Source organism: Ptychodera flava (assembly GCF_041260155.1).
Source record: "Ptychodera flava strain L36383 chromosome 23 unlocalized genomic scaffold, AS_Pfla_20210202 Scaffold_24__1_contigs__length_23054250_pilon, whole genome shotgun sequence".
NCBI lineage: Eukaryota > Metazoa > Hemichordata > Enteropneusta > Ptychoderidae > Ptychodera > Ptychodera flava.
Genome location: NW_027248278.1, coordinates 7,233,160 through 7,244,038, shown reverse-complemented (window position 1 = coordinate 7,244,038; position 10,879 = coordinate 7,233,160). Strand labels below are relative to the sequence as shown.

General features: G+C 38.8%; 1 protein-coding gene across 2 annotated transcripts; it reads left to right on the top strand.

Annotated features, from left to right (window-relative positions):
* Nucleotides 1-556: 556 nt before the first annotated feature.
* LOC139124506 (uncharacterized) lies at nt 557-10,791 on the top strand. Of its 2 annotated transcripts, none has more exons than XM_070690645.1 (4): nt 557-628; nt 2,255-2,710; nt 6,761-6,883; nt 7,182-10,791. In XM_070690645.1, the coding sequence occupies exons 2-4, from the start codon at nt 2,563-2,565 to the stop codon at nt 8,642-8,644; spliced, it is 1,734 nt and encodes a 577-aa protein (XP_070546746.1). In that variant the 5' UTR covers nt 557-628; nt 2,255-2,562; the 3' UTR covers nt 8,645-10,791. The 2 variants fall into 2 exon arrangements, with proteins under 2 accessions (XP_070546746.1, XP_070546747.1); XM_070690646.1 differs by having other exon boundaries at nt 572-2,084.
* The last annotated feature ends 88 nt before the right edge of the window (nt 10,792-10,879 follow it).

The following is a 10,879-nucleotide window of genomic DNA, read 5'->3' as shown; positions in this document are numbered from 1 at the left end:
AATTGCTGCAGTAAATATGGCCTCTTTGTCGTACTGGATCGCCGCTGTCTCTTAGCAAATCCTTTGGTCTTTGAGTGTGGATAGTTTATTTCAACTGCGTTGCGACAAAGAGGAAGACTACCTAAGTCTCTGCAGATAGAAACACAGTCAAAAATGCCAAAACAAACTTTATTGCTGGAATACTTCCATTCAGAATAGTAGGGAAGTTTGTCTTGATAATACTTCAGTGGCAAAAGGGAAGGAATTTGGAACGTAAAATGAGTAAAACGATAGGAAATAGCGATACTTCGAAAACTTTCATGTGAAGACAAAAGTCTTTCTTGCTGCAATGATTGTAGTCCTCGGGCCGTGCGCCAACTTCTCCTGTTGTGTTGGCGGTGCTAGCGTCTGTGAGTCGGGCGCGGCGCTGTACAGCCAACTCGAAAGACGAAACCAGCGCACGGCCCGACGGCCGCATGTATGCAGCTAAATTCATCTTTGTGATAGAGGGTTGAATAGGGGAGAGAGACCTCTTCAGTACAAAAATCGTACCAAGTACATACGTGCATGATATGACCACAGGAAGGAGTGTAACACATATTCGGCACTGTGGTCAAGGCCTGCCCGCTACTCACAGGTGTTCTTTCAGGTAGTATGCGCCTCGGGGTCAGATATTCGGACTCTCAAATTTTAACAATATTCATTTGGCCAACTACGTGCGGGGGCAAAGTTTCAAGTTTGTGGAGTTTTCACCAGCTTTAGTTTTGTTAAAATCGAGAATTTTATTTCCTCCATAGAATTAACACACGGAAGGCAGCCATTTTGAATTTCAAACATCAGTAAATATCAGGAAACTTGTTTCTCTGGTACCAAAATTTGCACGATGACCCCAATTTATATTCTTGATTTTTGAAAGAGAATGGTTGATATCTATTATGAGACAGTTTGAGCAAAAGGTCAAGTCTTTACTTTTCGAGGCATGAACTATCATAAGTGAGCTTGCAACAATAAGTAGCAATAAACATTAATATTTTTCAACTTTTTGGCAAATGATAATTACACAAACAAAAACAACAACGATGTCTAAGTTCCATTTGATAACTCGTGTAATGTTGCGGCCTTGGCGGCAAATGTTGTTTCACAAAAGGTGGGATACGTGACGCCAATTCGCCAGCGATATATCGCTAGCAGGCGGACTTTGCAATCGAAGTATCTCATTAGCCATCATAAACAAGAAAAACTATTGTCTGACATAAGGTAGAACGCGCCTGGGTGACAGACATTCGGACTGTCAAATTTCTAAAATTTTCTTCTGATCTACCACTTGTGGGGGCTCATTTTAAAGCTCTTGGATAAACAAAAACTTTCACCGTCTTAGTTTTTCCGAAAATCCAAAATTTTGTTTTCACCCCATAGAGCTAACACAGGGGTGGCGGACATTTTGAATTTCAAATATCGCAAAACGTTGAATAATTTGTTTCGCTAGTTCCAAACTTTACACGGTGACCCATGATTGTTATTGTTGATTTGGTAAGAGAATGGGTTGAAAGTTTCATTCAGGGAAGTTTGAACAAAATTTTAAATCTTTCACTTTCGAGGTGCACACTACCTTTAATCGCGTGGAAAGTGACCCGGAAAATCTAAAACCATGGGCCTGTATTTTAAGTTCGATGCCGATAGTACTCCAGGAAGACTCCATAGTTTTGGTACGTTATCCCAAAACTGACGGGACACCATGCCAAAACTTGAGTTTCTGAACAATGTCGGTAGTGAGCTGGGAAGACAACAGCGCCCTCTACTGGATATAGCAAACGTACATCCATCAATCTTGACAACTGTTTGCATTAATTAAGAACAAAAAAAACTTATCTATTGCACGTGGTGCTTGATTGCTATGCTGTCTGAGGTCAAGAAAATATCGCGTGATAGTGGTCACATAGAGGTGGTACGAAGAAATGGCAAAACAAACGCGTATAAGCAAATATTCGTATCTCTATCATGTCTATGCTCGTTTGAGGGCAGTTTTGACTGTTCTTGTAATTTTGCTTTCCGCATCAAAGATGAATAGGAAGATACATACATATATAGAATGGCGAGATGGACAAGTAAGTAAATAAAGCAAATAAACAGACAATAGGGTAATTATAAAAATACAATAACTCTGATTTATGCTGGCCTCATGGCGCAGCATTTTTTGGGGGGCAAGCGTGACCGGCCGTTAACCCCAACTCATACGAGATTGAGTGGAAATTTAAAATTTGTATTATTTTCCTAGCAAGACACAGAGTGAAAGCTCAGGTGGAGAGACGCAAAAATCGGTGGACCAAGGATTCTTTTCTGGAGTTTTCGACACCTTATGATTTAATGATGAAGCTTTGCAATGCAGCAGCGTGACCCATAAATGGGGACAATCCCAGGAACTACCCAGCATGCTTTGCAATCGCCGACCATGGCATGACAAGAGGGACGGACGAGAGGTGAACTGGAGGGACCGGTTGACATTATATAAAGCTCACACGCTTCACAGCCTTTAGTTTAGCCTGATTGAGCTCGGCAAGTTGAGCTCTTACTACGGTGACCACAATGGACGTAGGCGTTGTGCTCTCTCTGTACAAAAACATCAACTTCACCTTCACAAATGGTGGCAGTTTATCTCCGCCAAGCAAGACGCCCGCAGCGCTAGCAGAGCAAGACGTCGGCCCAAGAGATGGAAGAGCAATGTGTTTTCAAGGTAATTATCGCCGCTTTGTGGACAGTTTCTGTCTTATTGCACGTCCAAGGCAGCCCATTTTCAGGATCCCCCCTGTTCAATAGACATAATCTTTATGAATACATCATCACGGGGGAGGGTTTAGAAATTACACGTATCTCTATACTTTCCGCCATATGTGCTCATCAATGGGTCCAGGGTTACTCACTTTAGTATACTGTACCCCCACTCGACAAAATATCTAGGGGATTACGTGTAGACATAGACGACCCTGTCATATCATATCGCTGTTGATTTTCAGCTCTATGCAGGTGCTTAAACCAAGTTAAAATCTAAGACATGTCTAAATAGGCGTATAGAGTAAAGTAACCGTTATTGAAATCATATTCCATATTCTTGCCACAAATGTGATGTAAATTCTATATTTACAAGCAAGCAATGAAAATATTATTATTATATATTCCAATGGGGATCTTGATCATAAAGTATGATATTTACGTGATTTTTTTCCGTCTAAATAGGCATAAAGTAAAATAAAGTAAAGTAACCGTTATTGAAATCATATTCCAATGGGGATCTTGATCATAAAGTATGATATTTACGTGATTTTTTCCGGGGGGGGGGGTTTACAAGAATATACCACCACTATGGCACTAAGGCTCGGCTTCGGCCTCTCGCCTACCTGCCTCTTGTCACTCGATCGACCGTTCATGTGGAGCGCCCGTGGGGCATTTAACGACTCTGTATCGTACGACCCAAATCAGGCACGTCTCCAAAAACTAAGCTGAGGTGAAAGGTGGTGTTATACATTTCCACTGTTGTTTGTTCACGTTTATCCAGGCAGGTCTTACTTGTCCGTTTAAATAGTGACCCTCACACCTTGAACTAACTGAAAGTTTCTCATATTCAACTTCTCTTATTTTTGACCGAAATATTTTATTTCAAATTGTCCCCTCTTTCTGAACTTCTCATCCAAACTTTTAAAGATCATGACAACTTAATATTCCTTTATCAACAATACATTGTCACAGATGCTAAGGTGCGGAGGGGGGAAGCCGTATTAAAGTGCTGAGTTGTGTGTTGATAAACTGAACCAAAAGGTAGCAATACTCTAGCCAGGACTAGGTCCATTAAAACTTAAGCCTCTGCGATTTCAACTCCTCCCTTGGTACTCCTGTTAATAAATCGTGGTCAAATGATCTGCAGAGGTCCCTTTTCAAGGACACACGTTGACCCAGTTTGAGGACAGCTAATGGTACCAGGCCTGTGTTCGTGTTAAGCCTGTGTTCGTGTTAAGAGTGGGCAGTGGTCACGGGATGCTGTTTGATCATTTAGCAACTTGTAGACAAATTTTGTTTAGACAGCTGTTTTGATATGTGTAGATGTTTGTCACGGTTGACATGCATAATGATTAGAAGTTACTGGTAATGTTTGGCATAGGTTTTGGAGGGGTAGCGGTCAGAAAATTACAGCAGGTTGAAGCTGAACTGAGTACATCCATTTTTTGAACTCCCTTTTTTTGTTGTGGGTATTTTACTGAGTAGTTTTACTCCTGACGTTAGCTAGAAAATCGGTGTCGTACGCTGTTGGCTCAAATGCAGTTGAGAATTTACTGAATTTTCTTAGGCAAATTTTGTGGCGGAGGGAAGTTACGGCCGTGAGGGTAGGACGTACAGACAAGCCAGTACAGAGTGTTGCATTTTAACACTAGCTACAAAATCCTAATTTATTCACAAAATCTAAGAGTTTATATACATGTGTGGTGTGTAAAAGTCACATTTAAATATTTTAAATTCATAAATCTTAAAGTCTTTGGTCAGGTGTGATGTCAGGGTGGTCTTTCGATACACGAATACCGTACTAGGTGTAAAACGTGAATCGCATGAGGCCTGGAAGGTGTTGGTAAATAAACTAGTCGTACATAGGATAATCACTGGAAGTGTTGAGAAATAAACTAAATGTATATGTCAATCAAAAAACTTCATCTTTTCATTTCCCGACAAATTTGAACAGAGTTTGGCGATTGAAATGAGGTTGTAATGAGGCTTCTCTTTTGTAAGGAATGAAGTTGCTATGGAAAAAATCAATGTCTTTTGTGTTGAAACAAGACCTTAAAAACGGTTTTAAGGTCTATTGTGTTGAAACAAGTGTTTAACGTCGAATGTGCAGTGGGACAGATATATGGACTTCCAAATTATATAATGCCTGTTAGGGCTCATTTTAAATCTCTTGGAGTATGAAAATTTTCATCATCTTGCTGTTTCAGAAATTGAGTTTATTTTTCTCTTTAGAGTTAACATAGGAATCATGGACATTTTGAATTTAAAATGTATCAGAAATTATTGGGAAATCTGTTTCTCTTAGAGCAAACTTTGTACAATGACCCCAGATTTTCATTCCTCATTTGATAAGAGAAAGGTTGAGAGTTTTATCGAGGAAAGTTTGCACAAAGGTTTAAATCTTTCACTTTCGAGGGGCATACTACCTCAACAAAAGGTCAGAGTTAAAAGTGAGTTTTACAGAGACTGCCATCCCTCTTTTAATTTAGATACATCATGAACTCAATCCCAACAAAAAGGACAATTGAATTTTTGATCTTGAATTATTTTTGTTTAGCACCTCTGAAGGCCGAACTTAGTGATCGAGTTTAAATGTCTGACATCAGTGTTCTGAAGGCTAATATATTGATGACTTCAGTTGCATAATTCTTACTATCGAAATTGTTCTGTTGATATCCTAAGAAACTTTGCAGAAGAGCTCCTGAGTATCATTTTTCTTTGTGTACATTTTAGCAACAATGTAATACTGTGACTACATTTTTACAACCCTGACTGTACTACAAATCATTACCCTACATACAGTGCAGTACATGATAGATATACCAGTATTATATATATTGAATCACATTTAGCTACAATGTATCACATTTTAGCCACAATGTGTTGTATTTCAGCTACAGTATGCTACATTTTAGCTATAATGTATCACATTTTGGCTACAATGTATCACATTTTAGCTACAATGTGTCACATTTCAGCTACAATACATTTTAGCTACATTGTATTACAGTTTAGCCAACTGAAAATTTGTTTTCTTGACTGTGTTCCTTACCCAGTGAAAGTATACTGGCAAAAAATGTCAGTTTTCAATGTTTTTCTTCATTTGAAAATACCTGAAATCATCATCTTTAAGTTTTTTTTTTAATTTTAGTGTCTAGAAAATCTCTTTTTGCACAAAATTTCACTTGTAATATATGAGAGAATTCATAGATGTTATATTCCTTGTACCCTGTGGATATCAAAAATTATACTGAAGCTTTCTTCATTTTAACGGTTCTCCTTGTCAACAGCACTTTATGGCTGTCACTTGCAGACAAGTTGATTAGTTAAAAATCTTCATGTATACAAATTTATAGACAAAATGACTGAAAAATGATATGCTCAAGGAAACCACATAGAAAATTAACTTCCAGCTGCCACTCACTGACAAGTTGATCAGTGAAAAAAACTTGACAAAATACGATTCTATGCAAAAATGACTGCAAAACAATATTTACAAGACACAACATAGCAAATGTGCCTCAGGGACAGATATCCGGACTCTAATTTTTATTACATTTCTAGTCCACTGCTTCAGGGGGATCATTTTACAACTCTTGGGGTAAAAAAGTTTTCACTGTCTCAGTTTTTTTAGCCATGTTGAAACTTAAAAGGTCAGGTAATTTGTTTCTCTTGTACCAAAATTTGCTTGGTGACCCCTGATTTATATTCTTGACTTGGCAAGAGAATGGTTGAAAATATCACTGAGGAAAGTATGGGCAAAAATTAATTTCTGTCACTTTCGAGCCACATACTATCTTAAATTATTTACTAGTTCTGTCTATCGGGGTTCCAAACCCCATGGAGATACTGTGTGAAATAGAACTATATATAGATATAGTGGTACTATCTTTAGCAACTGATAAGTAACGTTAAAGGTGAACTACATGTACCGGTAGGTGTCCAGAATGGGTCAAGTATCCTGTATATGATGTAGTAGGTTTTTACCGCGGTTATTCTCTTATTTCCACAGAATGTTGTCACCTATGGGAGGAAGTGAGGAGGACAAATCAAGTCCATCGTCTTGGCGACTGCTTTGTGAAAGTAACCATGGAGTTATTCCACCGACTGAGAAATGATAAACTGACAAGCAAAGGTAAATAGTACCACTAGACCCATTACTGCTTTGTCACAGAGGGCGCTATTTATTAGCAAGCACTGATTTGCATTCAGCGAGAGGATAAGTTTTCAAACTTACCCTACCAGGGTACTGCACTGACTCTTTCTTTCCAAATCCCCTACCTGGGTAGATGGCTAACTTAAAACATTTTCAACATTTTACCTTGATTTGTGCCTTGATTTTTTATGGGCAGGCTAGTGGCAAATCATCTTCAGAATTCGTTGAATTTGTTTTGTTGTATCTGATTTTTAGCTTTTTGTGTGTTTGATTCCAGAAAAGGTGACGATTCTGAATTTCCTTTGTGAGAGTGGTGCACTTCAAATGGATGTGAGTGTTAGCTGTGGAGGAGATAGAAACCCCAGAAACCTCTCAAACACAGGAGGAGGATCAGATGAGACTTCTCCATATCACCAGAAAGACTACAGGAGTGAAAACGAATACGAAGCAGGCCCTGACAATATGATTGAGCGTGAAATGTCGTCATTTCCTAGTTCACGAACTCACAGCGGTGTAGACATGAGGACAAATGAGTCAAGGCACTCTCCCTTGGAAAGTGAAAACGTCATAGAAGGTGACAGATTCAGAAGAGACACTGGTCGTGAGGTAGGAAGGTTTTCCAAGAGCTACACACCGCGGGGAGTGCCACATTCTATTGAGCACGGTATTCAACAAACCTTTCGCACAATTGCTACTGGGGTAACGTCAGAAGGTGGCCTACATCAGAGTGGGTACATGATGTCCACTGGGGAAGCTGCATGTGTACAACGCTGCTGCAACCCACAACAAGGTGACAACTCTTCAGATGAGAATGTATCGGACAGAGGTATGACTTTCCCAGGTTATCAAAGTCCCAGATGGAAAAGCGCCCACGGTGAAATTACTCAGGAAAGGAGACGTCTGGAAAATGACTCTTCAAGCGAAGACTTGTCTGAACCGTGCAATTCCTTGCCAAGCCTCAGTCATGTCACAAAGACAAGTAACACATCAACAAGTACCGGTAACTCCACTCACGACACAGCTGCCCGCAACAGCGACATGAACTTCAGCCAGAGTTCTTTAGTCCCACAGATTGAGTCCTTTTGGACACTGAAGGGAGCTCTTATGAGTGGACTTACAAGCTGCAAAGATGAAACAGCTCGAGACTATTCCCAGAGCTGCAGTCAACATGAGGTTGTCACGACAACAAGCAACCCAGAAGGTCGTTGTGTCTTCGATATTGAACACCAGAAGGTTGAAAAATCCAGAGAAAGTCAGACTTCGCTCATCATGGAATATAGCACGAGAAATGACAATTCCAGAATAGGACCTGAAGTGTCTGCCGGAGAGATAAACGTTGAGCAAAATTCGCTGATCTCCTGTGAATATTGTGATGAATATTTCTTAGGACGAACCAGCCTGACCAAACACATGAAAATTCATGCCAGTGAAAAAGAATACAACTGTAACGATGTTGGGAAAGAATACTCACGACAGAAAAATCTTGAGATACACCAAGCCTTGCAAGTGCCGAGAGGAAACCGTTCACAGAGGAAGGTTAATGGTGGTGCGAAGAACCAACTCACGTGTAAGTTGTGCGACAAGTCCTTCACCAGACGCGATAACCTAATGAGGCACATTCTATTACACACTGGCGAAAAACGATACGAGTGCAGAGAATGTGGGAAACGATTTGCACAAAAGGGCAATGTTAAAACACACCAACGAGTACATGCTAAAAAGAGAGCTCTTCAAACTTAACTTTTCTTGTCTGTGTGAGCAGATAAATAGAAAAATAAATTCTTTTCATATGCCAATGTCTTCTTAGCTATTGTTTCATTGCTAATTCTTTCTAAAAGTAATTTGCATATTAATTGAAACTTTCTTTTCATATGCAAATATTTCTGTAGCTTTTTCTGAGGGAACTGTTTCAGAAGGTAATTTGCATATGAATGCCAACATCATATCTTTGTTTGGTAGAGAAGCTAGATACTTGTCTATATGACACAGTTAGAGTTCATAGGGTAGTAATCTGACATATTTTGAGAATATGTGCTGCTTCATATCTTTCCCGAGTAAGTTATATGTAATTTGTAGACTTATTTCAGAAGAAATCATAGGATTGACTTCAAATTTTTGTGATATTTGTAAATAGCTGCATTTTTATCACTTTACTGTGTCAAATTTATTACAGGAATTTCGATGCCTGATTTTTGTAATGTTTATGCCAACCAAGGCTGATCTCACCATAGACTAATCATAATGACACTTCTGCTGACCAACTGATTTCTGATATTTACAGTGACTTTGAGTTGAATGATATAGTCTTTGTGCTCTTTGTTGTACAAGGGTTTGAGCCAAAGATCAGAATTTGATCACACAGAGATATATGGAGGTATACTCAGCCCAGGTTGTTAAGCAAACCAGATCTCTTCGCTCCAGTTCAAGACAGCGACTGAAAATCCAAGGAAATCCCAAGGACAAACCTCAAGTCATGTAAGGAGACTGGTCATTCATTTGTTCAGCTCCCGATTCTTATGAAACCAACTGCCCCATGAGATTTGCTTTGCTCCAACACTTGAAAGTTTCCGATCTAAACTGAAAACATCGCTCTTTCAGAGACATTTATGTTACTAACATTGTTCAGCGCCAGTGAGTATCCCTGATGGATAGATACTAGGGGCTGTAAAATATTATGTTATGTTGCCAAAATTTCCATGGTGACCCCGACTTTTATTGGTTGAAAGTTTCATTGAGGAAAGTCTGAACCAATGTTTAAGTCTTTCACTTTCGAGGCGCATGCTACCCTAAGACTGTAAGTTTACATACTTGCATTTTAGTCATGCATCTGCTCTCTGCAACAACGTTCTGTCTAAATCAATATGGCCTGACATGTTTATCAGCGTTCTTGAGCTATACACCACAACTTCCCTGTAAACAAGTCTACACTCAGCATTGATCAATGGGTTTGGGCCAAACCATTGTAAATGCAGGGTTAACTTTTTTGCTGCTGATTTTTTTGTACTTTCTTATTGTCTGTATCATTCACATTTTGACCTCTCTGTCAAGAAGTGGTGGGGAACAGTCTGTGCACCAGCAGTATTTGAGAGCTTGTAATATGTAATATTTCCTGATATAAAATAAATTTTTTAGAGCCATTGCATGCCTATGTGGCTCAGGGGACACTTTGATTTATAAACACTACTTGCCTCTGCTGGCCTTTGCAGCTGCTACTTTTGAAAGTAATTTTGTATACTTCAACAGTTTCTCGGTCCTATCCATGAAGCATTGTGAAATACCAGGTATTTAGCTTCAAGACACAACCTGGGACTTAAATGTTGATGGGACTTAAATGTTGATGAATGAACTTTTTCAAATAATTTAATTGTCTTGTTCAAAAATAATGTGTGTGTAACTGGTACCAAAGCCAAATACTGGGTATTTCAACAAATTGTGAGGAGTTAAAATAATGCACTTGATACTTACATCAAACCACTTAACCCTTTGAGTGCTGTATTTTTTCCCACCAAAATTTTAGTGCGACATTTCACCAATTTTTATGAATTTTACTGTAATTTTTTTTGATAATTTTGGACCAAAGGAACGCAACATTTCATTGACCACAGTCTTTTATCAAATTTTTGGCAAAAATCTGACAAAAATTATAAGGGCGACAAAATTTGACTTTTGCGCTCAAAGTTTTAAAAAGTGTCAGAAAGGTATGGGTGTATGATAATGTTGTAGATAAAGATGAGTTTTCAGCCTGAGTTTTCCCTGCCTTGTGCAAAATGACAATGCCTGTAATGAATTCTTCTCACAACCATAATAAAGTTGTGTACCAGACATATAGTGTATATTTTAATTGTAAAAATAAACTTTTAAGGAAATAAATGGTATTATATTATCAATATCATGACTGGAAATGTATGATGTGTTGTGTCTGTGAAAGTCGTAAAGGTTTATAAGCAGTTTACATTTGTTGTATTTTTCCCAAAC

Excerpts from the sequence above, each read along its gene's own strand:
- LOC139124506 (XM_070690645.1), top strand. The coding sequence starts at position 2,563 with ATGGACGTAGGCGTTGTGCTCTCTCTGTACAAAAACATCAACTTCACC. Across the intron at positions 2,711-6,760 it reads AAGAGCAATGTGTTTTCAAG|AATGTTGTCACCTATGGGAG; the intron begins GTAATTATCGCC and ends TTATTTCCACAG. Across the intron at positions 6,884-7,181 it reads TGATAAACTGACAAGCAAAG|AAAAGGTGACGATTCTGAAT; the intron begins GTAAATAGTACC and ends GTTTGATTCCAG.